Source organism: Chelonia mydas, chromosome 11 (genome assembly GCF_015237465.2).
Source record: "Chelonia mydas isolate rCheMyd1 chromosome 11, rCheMyd1.pri.v2, whole genome shotgun sequence".
Lineage (NCBI taxonomy): Eukaryota > Metazoa > Chordata > Testudines > Cheloniidae > Chelonia > Chelonia mydas.
The window spans coordinates 72,013,290-72,029,886 of NC_051251.2; the positions used below are offsets into that span (position 1 = coordinate 72,013,290).

The following is a 16,597-nucleotide window of genomic DNA, read 5'->3' on the forward strand; positions in this document are numbered from 1 at the left end:
TGGGCAAGATTTTGCTCAATACATACAAAGAAATGAAAGAATTCTCACCACCTGGGTGGAAGTGACTTGGAATTGTTAGTGGACACAAATGAGTTTTACAACTCATCTGAAAAAAATACTCAAAAGGCACAAATAACAGTGCTTACAAAACTGGGACCACACGCTGCCCTTAGATCGTATAGGTAGGGGCATTGCCAGCAGATCGAGGGACGTGATCGTTCCCCTCTATTCGACATTGGTGAGGCCTCATCTGGAGTACTGTGTCCAGTTTTGGGCCCCACACTACAAGAAGGATGTGGAAAAATTGGAAAGAGTCCAGCGGAGGGCAACAAAAGTGATTAGGGGACTGGAACACATGACTTATGAGGAGAGGCTGAGGGAACTGGGATTATTTAGTCTGCAGAAGAGAAGAATGAGGGGGGATTTGATAGCTGCTTTCACCTACCTGAAAGGGGGTTCCAAAGAGGATGGATCTAGACTGTTCTCAGTGGTAGCTGATGACAGAACAAGGAGTAATGGTCTCAAGTTGTAGTGGGGGAGGTTTAGGTTGGATATTAGGAAAAACTTTTTCACTAGGAGGGTGGTGAAACACTGGAATGCGTTACCTAGGGAGGTGGTGGAATCTCCTTCCTTAGATATTTTTAAGGTCAGGCTTGACAAAGCCCTGGCTGGGATGATTTAGTTGGGGATTGGTCCTGCTTTGAGCAGGGGGTTGGACTAGATGACCTCCTGAGGTCCCTTCCAACCCTGATATTCTATGAGTCTATGATTCTATGATCTATTCATACAATTCCTACTGAAGACGGATGTTGCACCTGTTTAACAGTAAGCATGACTCAAAATGATGAAAACCAGAATGTGTGGCAAGAAAAGTTTATACCAGGAGAGGGAGCAAATTCCTGACTACAAGAGGTGCTTTTAACAGCTGGAAAACAGGCAGGGTTGAATTTAAGCCTTTCTTCCCTAGAAAAACTTGAGGAACGTACAGGTTTGGAGATCTTGACACCACCTGCACTGGCACAGTACACTGTCTAAACTGGATCCTAACTGTTTTGAAGGTCCCATGTTATTCTTAGCTAATCTTTTCATGGATAATAGCGATTTTCAGAGCCACTGAAATCTGACATTTCTTTGATCTTTCCAGACCATCCAGCTGATCCCTGGCGATGGGAGGCAGCAGCAGCACAGTGACTGCATCCTTCACATCTCATCACATGTGGGCTAATGTAAAGAGAGACGACAGACACAACATGCTCTGTGTTAGGGTACATCACATCACAGAAGATGAAACAGGAACAGACAGTTAATCTACAGTGAAAGATCCGAGTTTCCAGAAAACTAATGACTCTAAAGCATTTAGCAACTGCTGCAGAGCCCCTAGAAGTCAATTCTCCCATTGACTTCAATGGGCTGAAGAGCCAGTTCTTGGAAACTAAAGTGATGGGGAAATTAGAAGGGTTATACAGTTGCAACCATGCATCCTTTGGTGGGACACAACTGAGAGTATCAATTCAGGACAAATTGCTTAGAGCAGGGCAGTCACAGCCCCAGGTTGGTGGTTCTCCACCTCTAAGGCACACCAAACCAGCCAAACAGAGATGACTTTAGTTTTATCCCCCTGGCTAACCATAAGTCATACAAGCAATTCCCTTAGACGCTCCAGTTTGCCAGTATCACCACAAGTGCCACTCGTTACAGGGACGAATGGTTATGAAAACCAATACCCCAGTAAAAGAAAAAAGGATCTCTCGATCCCAAAGGACCAAGCCCCAGACCCAGGTCAATATACAAGTCAGATCTTACCCACAAATCACACTGTTGCCAATCCTTTAGAATCTAAAATCTAAAGGTTTATTCATAAAAGGAAAAAGATACAGATGAGAGCTAGAATTGGTTACGTGGAATCAATTACATACAGTAATGGCGAAGTTCTTGGTTCAGGCTTGTAGCAGTGGTGGAATAAACTGCAGGTTCAAATTAAGTCTCTGGAGTACATCCACAGCTGTGATGGGTCATTCAGTCCTTTGTTCAGCGCTTCAGTTTGTAGCAAGGTTCCTCCAAAAATAAGAAGCAGGATTGAAGACAAGATGGAGGGGTTTCCAGCACAGGTGCCAACTTTTCAGCTTGCGCCCTCTGCCCCTGCCCTGACTCCGCCTCCTCCCTGCCCCTATTGGACCCCTCCCCAAATCCCTGCCCCAGCCCCAAGCGTGCTGCATTCCTCCTCCTCCCCCCTCCCTCTCAGCGCTTGCCATATGAAACGGCTGTTTCCCGGCGCAAGTGCTGGGAGGGAGGGGGGAGAAGCAGGACGCAGCGGCACACTCAGGGGAGGTGGCGGAGGTGGAGCGGAGGCAGAGGTGAGCTGGGGCAGGTTGGGGAGCTGCTGGTGCATGCAGAGCACCCACCAATTTTTCCCCGTGGGTGCTCCAGCCCCAGAGCACCCAAGGAGTCGGCACCTATGGTTTCCAGGGCCTTTTATATTCTCTGCCCATGGAAGGACACCCCTTTGTTCTTCCTGTGGAAAATCACAGCGGCAAGATGGAGTCTGGAGTTACAGGGCCAAGTCACATGTCCATGCATGACTCAGTTTGCAGGCCGACAGCCTGACGCCATTGTTTACATGTTAGTTTGAATGTTCCCAGGAAAGCTCAGATGTGGATTGGGATTTCCCAAAGTTCATTGTCAGTTAAGTGTTTCTTGACTGGGCACTTACTTTGCAAATTCCTTTCTCAAGAAGCTGACCAAATGCTTCACTAATGCTATTTAGAATCAAACACATTGAGATACAAGTACATAGCCAATATTCATAACTTCAACTACAAAAATGGTACACACATACAGATAGCACAATTATAATCAACAAATCATAACCTCTTCATAGACACCTTACATGACAACCTTTGTACAATATTCTCTGAAAATATATAACAGTGGTTGCAACAATGATCTATACGGTCAGAGTTCATGTCAATAATGTCACAACAATACATAATATTACCAAGATTTACATTATCTCTGATAGAGACAAGGAAGGTGAGGCCCAACAGAAGTTGGTCCAGTAAAATATATTACCTCACCTACCTTGTCTCTCATATTCTGGGACCAACATGGCTATGTCAGCACTGCAAACATTAGCATTGATAGACCTGTTCATGCAAAGCCCAGTGTCCAGGGCATAGTACCATATACATAATAAGAAAAGCAGTACTTGTGGCACCTTATAAGCTTACGCTCAAATAAATTGGTTAGTCTCTAAGGTGCCACAAGTACTCCTTTTCTTTTTTGCGAATACAGACTAACACGGCTGTTACTCTGAAACCTGTCATATACATAATATTATATCATTATAATTTCTCTTCCTGAAGCTCCATTATACAGCAACACTTGCAAATATAGGTATTTCTAAGTTGGGGAGAAAGTCAAAATCCAACAAAAGTCATTGGAACACAATAGTTACAGCAGGCCCTTTTGCTTCTCACACTGCTCCACTGCTGAGCCCTGTCATCTGGCTCCAACTCCTCTTATTTATAAACTCCCCACTCCCCTTGAGTTCCCATTTAGTTCCATTTTCAGAGAGTGTGACAGGGTTTGGAGGGCAATCCAGAACAGCGAAGGGTTGTGTCACCACTTGCCCTGCAAACCTGAGTGCCTCACGATGCTTTGCTGCTATAGCTCCCAACCTGTGATGCTCCCAACCAGCCTACAAACATGCAAGTCACACCTTAAAGTGTCTGAGGGCTTAGATGGCCCTGGTTCAGCAGCTCTGACCAAAGCAACCTGTCTACAGCCCCACTCTGGCTTCCTCCCGCCTTGGTTACAACCAGCAAGGTGAGCCCAACACAGTCCCAATCTCAGATTTTCCCAAAACCATGTGCTCTGTAATGTCCAGCCCTTTCCTGGATAGTTCACAGCTGTTTGTGCCTCTAAAGACAAAAAAGGACTCTGGCAAGTGTGAATGCAGACAGGGGTGTGCGCAAGCAAGTCAAACAAGTGTACAGGCCTCGCCAATCAGTGGGGGCACAGAACTCTTCTGGGGCGAGCAAGAGCCTCAGGGGCCGGGCTGGGGGATGACAGTTCCTAGGCCTGGGGAGAACCATGTTCTCTAGTTGCGGGGGGGGGGGGGGGTGAGCCAGGTCTTCTGGGAAGGGGGGGGGAGACAGGAGAGAGGAGAACCAGCTCCTCCAGAAGTGGGGGGCCCAGAAAGTGCTCCTCCAAAAGTGGCCAAATTTTTATTCCTGTGCATGCCCCCGCATGCAGAGTCCCCCCAGAAAAGATAAGAACTATGTATCCTTTCCACTGTATCTTCCCTTATTTACAACACTAAATGCTACAATACAAGTATGTGGGTACACAACCAGTCCACACCTTGGTGGGAAAACCTGTGCCTAATCCTAGGAAACAGGAGATACATGGCAAAGATGGCATCACACTGTGCAGAAACTTGCCACTGGAACAGGAATGGACAGTAATGATAAAGAAATGGGCACGTAGCTCTGTCCTGTGTTGATTGTATCTACCTCTGACAGATAACCTGACATTTCTTTTTACTGTCTGGCAATCCTTGTGTAGCTTATCACACCAAAAAAAAAAACCCCAGTGAGTTGAATGTATTAAGTATGGTGTCAGACTTGAATATTTAACCTATGGTGATTGCCATAGCTTTATTTTTCTTTAATACTGTATGCAAGGTGTCTGCGTTGTTTGGGGTAGCCTGTCTGCACCTTAAGTGTTAAACAGTGAAGATAGTTTGCGAATTAACATTGGTTACAGCTGCCTAGAGCAATGGGCAGGCAGACACCTGTACTCATGCAGAGCACCACTTATTTCAAACGGTAACTGGGTGGGTCCGGGGGGGGGGCAGAGGGGCTCCCCTATGGAGCTGATTGCAGGACATTGGCGATAGCAAGTAAGCTCTCTGAAGACATGGCAGGGCCCTTGTCTGCCCTTTGTTATGTGCAGAGCCATGCATGTCCTCAGGGCTAACAAATAACGGGTGGCCCTACAGCTGAGCTACCCCTCGCTGGCAAGTGAAGTGGATTGCTCATCTCCCCTGGGGTGACCTAGGGAGTGCATGGCGATCATTACACCCCGTCCCACAGGTGCTTTATCCAGCCCCCATCAGCGTAGCAGCTGAGCCCTCCCTGCTCTGGAATCACTCCCTCCCCCGCATGAGGCAGGGCAGCAATGCCGCTGTCCCCACGGGGCACTTGGGGAAACTGAGACACAGAAAAAAGGAGTACTTATGGCACCTTAAAGACTAACCAATTTATTTGAGCATAGAGAGACTGGTGCTTTGGCCAAGGTCACAGGGGGAGTCTGTGGCAGAGCAGGGACTTGAACCTGGGCCTCCGGGGGCCTGGGTCACCCTTCCAGCCCGCAGAGAGGGGCCATGCTCGGGCACGGGCTCCCGGGTGACGCCGTGGGGCCCGGAGCTCCCCACGCCCGGCCGAACGGGGCACTCCCCGTGGCGGCGAGGGGCCGCTAAGGAGAGAGGAACCAAACAGAGGAGGGACTGGGAGCAGGCGCCTCGCATGCGACTCCCCCTCTCCACTCAGGCGCTCGCCGCAGTTACCTATGCACCGGGTCCTCTGACGTCATGTGCGCGCGGGCAGCCGGTTAGGCCCCCCCCCCTTGAGGGTCCTTCCGCTGGTGGCGTCGTGTCGGTCGCAGCGGAAGAGCGTCCTCCCGCTGCTGTGCTGGGTCCGCGATGTCCTTGCGGCTGGGGAAGCTCGCCCGCCCGGGGGCTGCGGCCGTTCGGGGCCGCCCGGGGCTCGGCGCCCTGCGAGTGGTGAGGCGGCCTCCCGCTGGCCGAACGGAGCGGGGGGCTTGTGGCCTTCCGCGCCCTAGGGCGGACCCTGGCCGGGGGGCTGGGCGCTGTGCAGCGCCTGGCAGGCCGGGGCCAGCTCCCGTGCTTAGGGTCTGACCGGTCCCCCTGCGGGGCGGGGGGAGTTTCCCCCAGGAGAGACTGGCAGAGGCCTTGGCGGGTTCCCACCTTCCGCTGCAGCGTGGGATGTGGGTCGCTTGCCAGGATCATCTGGGGAGAAATTCCTGCCATTGAGGGGGGCCTCGGGCACTGGTGCAGCTTGGTCCCTGCTGCGCTCCACCTGTGGCACGTAATAGTCTAAGTCTAGTGTAGTCTGTAATGCTTAGGTCTCATTTTGGTGGCTGGGTTTAATGTGCAGGGGCTGGGTCATGGTGGTGATCTGTGATCTACAGGAAGTGGGACTAGTCCGTTCGGCCTTAAATTCTATGACTTCTTGTAGCCTTCAAATGTTACCTCAAGCTGTGTTTAGTAATAATCCTGGGGAGAAGTACTGGATCGGTATTGCATCTTGCTGTCACAAGTGATGGGGTACCACAGAAGTGATGCAACTCGACCTTTTGCAAGGGTTCAGAGTGAAAAACGTGACATGAAGATCCTTTATAAAATTCATGTTTGGCAGCCACATTTTATTTATGTATATATATCTATGCACGCACACATCTAGGTGAACTTAATTCATATTCTAACCTGGAATTCATTACAAATCTGAAGACATTCCTTGTGTTTTCTAACAGTTTGGCTACATGTTACACGTAATCATTAGCAGATCACTTGGACAGGAAGAATGGTTTTGTTATTAAGGCACAGGGCTGGGAGTCAGAAAATCAGCATTCTGCTCTTTGCTCTGACACAGGTTTCCTTTCACAAGTTATTTCAGCACTCCAGCACATTTTTTTTTCTGTACAATGGAGTCCCTGATACACTACTACAGTACTCTTCCAAAGACTTGAGGCTTGATTCAGCTATATTTGGAAGGCACTTAGAAAGCTTTGGGTGGAGGGTACTATAGATTAGCAAAGCGCTGTTTATTTTCTTTATTGTTCGAGAGTAGCCTGAACTCTACATTTAAGAGCTCAGTCTTGCAAAAATGTTGTTCATTTTTACCAGTCTAAATACACAATCTTCTTGCCTATTCTTTTTGATGATGATGAAAAAACTAGTGATGTTTTACTTACCTCTATAGGGGGAAAAAGCTGTTCGGAATGGACGTTATGAGACTGTACAGGCTGATCCCTTCAGTTTAATTGTAAATCTCTAAAAGTGGACATGCTGTTGCATAGAATATGATCACTTACATAGCACTAGCATAGCAATGTAGCTCATGTTACGTGGATTGGAAATTGGTTAACTGACCAATCACAAAATAATTGTATGTGGGGAATCATCATCCAGTGGGGGTATTTTTAGCAGGTCCCGCTGAAGCTTTTGTTAGTGGCCTGGGAGAAATTTAAAATCATTGTTGGTAAAGTTTGCAGATGTTGTTCTTATTGGTCGAGTGGTAAATAATGATGGGGTCTGAGTCAGTTATACAGAGTAATCTAGATTCATTGGAAAAGGGACCAATTGAAGAACACATGTTTTTGACCACTAGAAACAAAAAGTATAAGTCACACTTACAAGATAAAGGGTACTGTATCCTGGAATGCATTGATTCTGAAAAGTACTTATGGGTCATGGTAGATAACCAATTGAACAAGAGCTCCCAGTGATGTTCTGTAGCTCGGTAAAGATGATCCTTTGATATATAAACAGGGGAATAGCAAGTGGGAATATAGAGTTGATATTACTAGAGCCCTGCGCGGATACACAAATGTGTATCCACATCCAATCTGCTGTCCGCAAAAATTATTTGCTGATATCTGCGGATTTGCAGGGCTCAACACTGGGGGCTGGGCTGAGGCTCCCAGGCATCCCCCAGCCGGAGCCCGGTCGGGGAGAGCTGCGGGCAGCTGTAGGGAGCCCACGCAGAGTAGCAGACCCTCCGCCACCCAATGTCCCTGCCCCCCATCTCCTCCACCCAGGGCAGGTGGAGGAACCCAGATTCCCCACAGCTGCTAGCACAGCTCTCCCTGCTCCGGCGGTGGGGAGGGGAGAGACTGAGTCGCAGCCCAGCCACAGTAATTGCCGGGCGGGGAGCTGTGGGGACCCACGGCGGACCGCTCCACCTGCCCTGGGCATGGGGCTCAAGCAGCCCCCCCGACTAGTGTCCCTTTGCCGCAGTTCCTCCTAACTGCCTGCCCGGCTCTTACCGTCAGAGCCCTGCGCGGATACAAAATTTGTATTCACATCCGTGCTGTTATCCACAGAAATGGTCCACAGATATAAAGTGGATACCCATAGATTTCCATGGCTCTGGGTATTACCTCTGTATGAAGTACCGATGAGAGCATTACTAGAATGCTGTGTCCAGTCTTGATGTCCACGCTTCAAAAGGGAATTGGAAAGATTGGAATGGGTTCAGACAAGAACTCCAAGAATCATTAGAGATCTGGAACCCTGCCTTAGATTGAATTTCCTTAGTCTCTCATTGTATTTAGTTTAGCCAAAGGAAGGTCAAGAGGTGACTTGATCATTTTCTGCTGGTATGAACACGGAGAAGCAATTTTTGTTAATAGATGGCCCTTTAATCTAGCAGAAAAAGGCACATAAGGTGATCCAATGGTTGGAAGTTGGAGCTTGACAATTTCGGAGTAGAAATTGTGAGCAAATTGACTATTAGAACAGCTTATCTAAGGATGTGGTGGTTTCTCTGTTCTCTGTGACAATTCTCTGTTGTATAAAATTATTAGTGAATTAATTGTCCCTTAAAATAAGTCATTAAAGATCTTTGGCACTTTTCAGACCAGTTATATCAATCCTTCTGGCCAAGTTCTATTTTGTGATAACATATTGAATCACTTTAAATCATTCGTGATTTCTATTAAATACTATTTTCTTCACTTCCTGGGTTACGCGACAGTTAAACAAATTTAATCATTTCATAGATCCTGATTCTACAATCAGGTCTGCAGGGCACATGGTTGTACTCTCATTGATCTGATTACAAGGTCAGGTCCTAAAACTGTAAACTCTCCAATGATGCCTTTAATTGTGTTAGGTGCTATACGCACTAATGTAGGCATTGATCCTGATTGGGGCCTCTGGGTCATTGTATTAATATAAATATTATGTTAAAATCAACAACTTGAATTCATTAGTTTGGTGGTTGTGTTTTCTTGCAGGCAAAAATTCACGTGAGCTCTCAGCAGAAGTTGCGGTATGGCTGGTTGGCTTATATGCTGGGAGAGAGATCTACTAAAAAGTTCAATAAATACAGCAAAATCTTTACTGTGGATGGCAACTTATCTTCTGGGAAGGGCAAACTTGCACAACAAATAGCAGAAAAGCTAGGTATGGCTGATTCTTTTTCTGTCCTCTACAATATTTTATGGAACATAACACATTATTGCAATCCTTGTACAAGCAAAGGCACTGATTCATCAAGTATCAGTGATTTGGGGTGGCTCAAATAGTTCTTTGCTGCTATAGTTAATATAGTGGTTTGACCAGCAACGAGAATACCAAATATATAGCAAACTGGGATTTCTGGATGTCACGTTTTCCAAATGTGTGGGCAGTTGTAGGGGTGTTGATGGAAGAAATCCTGGCCCTAAGGAAGTTAGTGGGAGTTTTCTCAGTAGGTTGTCTTAGGTTACACTGCAGTAAGAATGTTCTTGCAGCAACAGAGTGGGGTTATAAGAACTGTGGAGAGGGAAATGGCTGCTCAGAACAACAGTTTAGAGGCCATTTTGAAGAAGGAAGAAGAAATTGAAAGATATAGTTTTTAACTTGGTTGTGCATCTCTAATCATGATGGCATGGTGAAATTCATTGGAGAACATTGTGTAGTAATATTTTGCTCAGAACTTGTGGAGATGAGTTATGCATGCTTGTAAATAAAATAATTTCACTTTAAACTACAGTTTTAAGAATAACTAAAATGAATAGGAAATGTCCAGTTTAAACCAAACAATTTTATGATCTTGATTCCTCTTTGTCTCAGGTATGCAGTATTTCCCAGAAGCAGATGTCCATTATTTGGACAGGGTCACAGGAGATGGAACACTACTGGATGAGAAATTTAATGGCCATTGTAGTCTAGAGAAATTTTACAATGATCCTAAATGTCCTGATGGAAATTCATATCGCCTACAAGCCTGGTTGTACAGTAACCGTGTTTTACAGTATTCTGACGCACTGGAGCTCCTCCTGTCTACAGGTTAAGTTTGGTTTCAAAATTAATTGGTGAATTTGGGTTCTAGAGTTGTTAAAATGATTAAGCTGCCTTTAACAGTTTGGCTGCCCCCCATAGCTGTATTTTAAAATATAAAATCTCGTTATTCCATTAGTTTTTTGAATAGTCCTTTTTATAAAGTAGTGTTTAAAAATGAGAAACCTTCCGAATTATTAAAAAACAAAATAACAGTTCTATTGTTAATTTATATTCTGAATAATGTTTTTCTATGTTGTTTTTCATTATACCTGTCTAAAAGGCATCACACTGTGATGGTGAGCTTCATTAGTTCTTTCAGAGGGAGGGCAGAGTTACATTGGTAGTCTGTCAGGTCAGCTTGGCAGAATTTTCCAGAGGAAACTGCACTTAGAAATGTTAATGTGGCTTCTTCAATATAATAATTAAGGTGGCACAGTTAAAATCAAAGTCGAAAAATACATAACTCAAATTGTATAGTCATCTTGCAGGATAAAAATGCACATTGCCTTGTAAGGCCCCATACCTGTGGCCACTCTGTGACTAAGCAGAATTGATCTGGAAGCTTAGGGGGCAAAAAGTGATTTTTCTAACATCCAGTCCTGCAAGCTTGACCTGGAACCTGAAAGTTAAGCTGTGGTGTTTCTGGCTCACACATCACCAAGAATACAGATTCTGTGATGATGTGTAAGCCAGAAAAAAAATCTGTCTCCCTTTTCAGTAGCTGTATCAGATTTGCCTCATTAACATAGATAAAAATTAACAATCTTACTGTAATCAGTGTAAAGTAAGCAAATGAGAGGAACAGATTGGTTAGGTAAGAAGTTGCTATTTCTATAGCCACTTTTGTACCCTAACTATACTTTAAGGTTCCAGCAGCAGCATTAACTCAGCCATCTTTCACCTGCTAAATAGATATATCTAAGTGCCCTTTGCGTATTTGAGATACGAGAGCACTTTGCTATAAGGAGGAACAATAATATCCTTGCCTTCACTTTAACAAACTGCATTTCAGATGGGGGTCTCCTCATGATGTATTGCTTATTGCATCACTGGAAGGCATTTGGATATCATGGTGATAGGTGCGGTATAAAAACCTTAATAGAATCGATCAATACGTATGTTCAGTAGTGTTAGAGATGTATGTTCGTTTGAACTATGCCTGGTATTATGTTGAGGGGTGAAATCTTTACTCTTTTGGTATGTTAACTTGGTTAGAGAAGAGTGTGTTCCAAGATGATGTAATCACAAGAGCCTGACTATTGCTTATTATCTAATAGATATGACTTGACATGTTGTTGCAGCGTAGTTTTATTGAGCCTTTCATGATTAGAACCTGTTTGTAATCATAGGACAAGGTGTAGTGATGGAACGCTCCGTCTACAGCGACTTTGTGTTCATGGAGGCGATGTTTCAACAAGGCTATATCCACAAAAGGTGTAAGTCCCTATCTGCAAAAAGAAACTTAATTCGTAACACTGTCTGTGAGGAATGTGAACAGGTGGAAAGGCAGCAAGTCTGAATCCTTAATGTCTGAAGGTGTCATTTAGCCAGTGGGCCATGCTACTGACCTGTATGCCAAGGAACTCTCTAGCTGCAGGATTCCAGTCCCTTTTGTTCAGTGCTTCAATTTTATTTCTTTAACATTAAAATTGTTGAACACAAGTTCCTCCTATCAATTATGTTCTTTTCCCTGATTCGGGAACATCTGCAGAAGCTCTCCTGTTCCTTGCAACTCTCCCCCTAATTGTGCTTTTGCTGCCTCTTATGAGGACCAGGTGATCTTCAAGCTATTTACCTGATCTCTGGCCACATAACACCAGCTGGGAGACAGCTGATTCGGGCTATGCCCAATTCCACTTAAAGGGCAAGCCATCTTGTGAGAGTGTTTAAAGGTATTCTTAACAAATCAAATGAAGTTGCTTCTACAGTCTTTTAATGATTACCCAAGCCTCTTAATCTGTGGTGTGATGTTCTTCTACATTTCCTTTCACACTTCTTATCACAACATCTGAGTGCATATAGGGGACAGTTTTGCTATGGTTGTTCCCTTAGCCTTGCCTGGAATCAGTGATACCCTACTTTTTTTTTCTTTCTTTCATGAAATCATAACCTATTGCTATGGAAATAGTCCCTGAGTAAATCTGAAAGGGAAAGGGGTAGATTAGGAGAAAGAGCTAACTTGGTGATCAGCAGGCAGGAGAAAGATACAATGCAATATTATTAAATCCACACTGTCGCACAGCTGGGAATAAAACTCAGGAGTTCCTGGCTCCCAGCTCTCTGCTCAGTGCACTTGACCATGCTGCATTTGGTGTCTGCCTTCCCTGCTCCTGATGGAATTATTGAGATGCTTCAACTCAGAAATTGAACTAACAAGAAGAATTTTTGCTATAAAATGGGGATTTATCAGTTGGAAGTGACAGAAGAGGAGAGAGACCTGGATGTATTGGTTGATCACAGGGTGACTATGAGCCACCAATGTGATTCAGCTGTGAAAAAGGCTAATGCAGTGCTAGGATACATCAGGTGTGGTATTACCAGTAGAGACAGGGAACTATCAATAACGTTATACGAGACACTAGTGAGACTTCAGCTGGAATAGCGTGTGTAAGAAAGATGAATTCAGACTGGAACAGGTACAGAAAAGGCTACTAGGATGATCTGAGGACTGGAAAACCTGCCTTATTAGAGGAGACTTAAAGCTTGATTTGTTTAGCCTAACCAAACGAAGGCTGAGGGGAGATATGATTGCTCTCTGTAAATATATCAGAGAGATAAAAACTAGGGAGGGAGAGGAGTTATTTAAGTTAAGCACCAATGTGGACGCAAGAACAAATGGCTATAAACTGGCCATTAACAAGTTTAGTCTTGAAATTAGATGGTTTCTCAACATCAGAGGAGTGAAGTTCTGGAACAGTCTTTCAAGGGGAGCAGTGAGGGCAAAAAACCTAACTGGTGTCAAGACTGAGCTTGATCAGTGTATGGAGGGGATGGTATGATGAAACTGCATACATGCTCATTGTAGGCAATCTGTGACTGCTAACAGTAAATATCTCCAGCAGCTGGTGATGGGACACTAGATGGGGAGGGCTCTGAGTTACTACAGAGAATTCTTTCCCAGATGTGTGTGGTGGGTTTATCCCACATGCTCAGGGTCTAACTGATTGCCATGTTTTGGGTCGGGAAGGAATTTTCCCGTGGGTCAGATTGGCAGAGACCCTGAGGGGTTTTTGCCTTCCTATGGAGCATGGGTCACTTGGAGGTAATGTAAATGGTGAATTCTCTGTCACTTGAAGTCTTTAAATCATGATTTGAGGACTTCAGTAACTCAGCCAGAGGTTAGGGGTCTATTACAGGAGTGGGTGGGTGAGGTTCCGTGGCCTACAATGTGCAGGAGGTCAGACTAGATGATCATGATGGTCCCTTCTGGTTTTCAAGTTTGTTTGAGTCTATGAGAAGTGAGGCAGCTTCTTGAGCCATGTAGGAGTATTTCATACTAGCTGAGAATGGTCCTTAGAAGCTCCAAGGCGGAGCTCCTGGACTACTGAAAGATTCAGAAGTCTGTAAAAATGACTCTGAAATGAAGCATCAAACCTTCCCCCAAATCAGTTCTTATTGCATGGTTGTTTTTATCGAGTACAGTTTGGAATTTGTTTAAACCAGTGTGGAATTTGTTTCTGAAGTGATGTTTCAGAAAGTGAAAACCCCTTGTCTCTTACCCTGTATGTTTCAAATATCTTGTCTCATTCATGTCGGATTTAGTTAAAAACAAAATCACCTGTTGCAAGAGACCACTGTCATATTGTGGGGTGCAGTCCAGACCAGTGCAGAGTTGTCACCTCTTACCTATAATGTTGAGTGCCTCACAATATTTTGCTATCATAGTTCTCATGCGTGCAGGTCAGACCCCAAAGTGTCTGTGTGCTAGACCAGAGGCACTCAAATGGGGAGGCACGGAATGTATTCTGGCGTGTGTGTATGTGAGAAACTTTCGAGGGGGGGAAACTTACTGTGAATGTTTTACCCACAGCAATGAATAACTCTTCAAGTTTGAGGGGGACAGAGCATCCATCGTAGACCCTGGCAGCTGTTCAATATGCCGCCTTTACTTCTGCACTGCTGCTGGTGGCAGCACTGCCTTCAGAGTTGGGTGTCTGGCCAGCAGCAGCTACTCCCTGGCCGTCCAGCTCTGAAGGCAGAGTGGAGAGTGGTATTGATATGGTATTGCCACCCTTCTGCTCTGCTGCTGGCGGCGGCACTGCCTTCAGAGCTGGGTGCCCAGCCAGCAGCCACCGCTCTCTGGCCGCCCACCTCTGAAGGTAGCACAGAAGTAAGGGTGGCAACAAGTGACCCCCCACAATAGGCTGGCAATCCCCTTTTTGGTCAGGAACCCCTGTTTGAGAAACGCTGCTCTATATGCCTAAATAGCTCTCTTTGAATCAGTGCCTTACTGTTTTTAATATTTAGTGAGAGTTGAAAGACCCATCTTTCTCAGCTTGTAAGAAGTATATTTCCTTCTATCTGTCTAGTGATGGATGCCAAAGATGGCTTCAGTCGTTGCTTATATCACCAAACATTCAATGACTTTGTTTCAAGAGGCATGATAATACTCAGGGTTCTTTTCCCATCCGATGAAGTGAGCTGTAGCTCACGAAAGCTTATGCTCAAATAAATTTGTTAGTCTCTAAGGTGCCACAAGTCCTCCTTTTCTTTTTCCCATCCTATGAGTGTCCTATCTCCCTGCTGATCTCTATGTAAATGCAGCTTCCATTGTTTCTGGGCAGACTTGACTTAATTTAAATAGCTGTAACATTCCCTCCTGTCCGGGTGGGAACTGTTGCTTCCTTTGTTCAACAATGCTTTAAAACATAATATTAATGAGTGTCCATAATTCCTTCTGTAGTGTTAATATATAAATTTAACAGCCCTGGTCTACACTACGGGATTAGGTCAAATTTAGCCGCATTAGGTCGATTTTAAAAATGGCTGCATCCACACAACCAACCCCGTTCCGTCGACCTAAAGGGCTCTTAAAATCGACTCCTGTACTCCTCCCTGATGAGGGGAGTAGAAATAAAATCGACCTTGCTGGGTTGAATTTGGGGTAGTGCAGACACAAATCAACGGTATTGGCCTCCAGGAGCTATCCCAGAGTGCTCCATTGTGACTACCCTGGACAGCACTTTGAACTCCGATGCACTAACCAGGTACACAGGAAAAGCCCCGGGAACTTTTGAATTTAATTTCCTGTTTGGTCAGCGTGGCGAACTCAGTAGCACAGGTGACCATGCAGTCCCCCCAGAATTGTAGAGCGTAGAATGTTTCTATGCTCCCCCTATCATCTCCATCCCTGAGGTTATCGCAGATTAGAAGGTGAAAAAAAACGCATTCACGATGACATGTTTTCCGAGCTCATGCAGTCCTCCCGCACTGATAGGGCACAGCTTAATGCATGGAGGCATTCAGTGGCAGAGGCCAGGAAAGAATTAAGTGAGCGCGAAGAGAGGAGGCAGGATGCGATGCTGAGGCTAATGGGGAAGCAAACGGACATGATGAAGCGTCTGTTGAGGGAGCAAATGGACATGATGAAGTGTCTGTTGGAGCTGCAGGAAAGCCAACAAGAGCACAGACCCCCACTGCATCCACTGTATAACCGCCTACCCTCCTCCCCATGTTCCATAGTCTCCTCACTCAGACGCCCAAGAACATGGGGGGTGGAGGCTCTGGGTACCCAGCCACGCCACTCCACTCCAGAGGATGGCCCAAGCAACAGATGGCTTTCATTTAAACAGTTTGATTTTCAGTGTGGCTACAGTAAGCAATGTGGCCTTGTCCTTCCCTCCTTCCAAGCCCCACCCGGGCTACCTTGTCCGTTATCTCATTTTTTTTTAAGTAATAAAGAAAGAATGCATGGTTTCAAAACAATAGTTACTTTATTTCGAAGCCGGGAGCGTGGTTGGCTTACAGGGAATTAAAATCAACAAAGGGGGCAGGTTTGTATCAAGGAGAAACACACACAGCTGTCACACCGAAGCCTGGCCCGTCATGAAACTGGTTTTCAACGTCTCTCTGATGTGCAGTGCACCTTGCTGTGCTCTTCTAATCCCCCTGTGTCTGGCTGCACGTATTCAGCAGGCAGGCGAATTGCCTCAACCTCCCACCCCACCATAAATGTTTCCCCCTTACTCTCACAGATATTATGGAGCACACAGCAAGCAGCAATAACAATGGGAATGTTGATTGTGCTGAGGTCTGACCAACAGCACCAGCGAGCTTTTAAACGTCCAAAGGCACATTCTACCACCATTCTGCACTTGCTCAGCCTACAGTTGAACTGCTCCTTACTACTGTCCAGGCTTCATGAGCCATGGGAGCAAGGGGTAGGCTGGGGTAGGTGCGACTGCTCGGTGCTGCTAGCTGGGAGAGCAGCCTGAGGCAGAAGCCTCCAGCTCCCAGGAGAGTAGAGTTGCAGCGGAAGCGATGGAGCCATATGCCATGCCCTGGAGGTTGCTAGGAGCCGGGCAG

At 45.7% G+C, this 16,597-nt stretch overlaps 1 protein-coding gene across 4 annotated transcripts in view; it reads left to right on the forward strand.

The window, feature by feature from the left end:
• Window positions 1–5,297: 5,297 nt before the first annotated feature.
• Window positions 5,298–16,597, forward strand: part of NDUFA10 (NADH:ubiquinone oxidoreductase subunit A10) — an 86,574-nt gene continuing 75,274 nt past the window's right edge. Inside the window, exons 1-5 of one of the 4 annotated variants that reach the window (XM_037912422.2) lie at window positions 5,435–5,785; window positions 7,005–7,067; window positions 9,043–9,211; window positions 9,863–10,078; window positions 11,422–11,508. In XM_037912422.2, the coding sequence (XP_037768350.1) occupies window positions 5,705–5,785; window positions 7,005–7,067; window positions 9,043–9,211; window positions 9,863–10,078; window positions 11,422–11,508 (616 nt within the window). In that variant the 5' untranslated portion in view covers window positions 5,435–5,704. Of the gene's footprint in view, window positions 5,786–7,004; window positions 7,068–9,042; window positions 9,212–9,862; window positions 10,079–11,421; window positions 11,509–16,597 lie in introns of all 4 variants that reach the window. The other 3 variants (XM_043525207.1, XM_037912423.2, XM_043525208.1) reach the window with 3 other exon arrangements.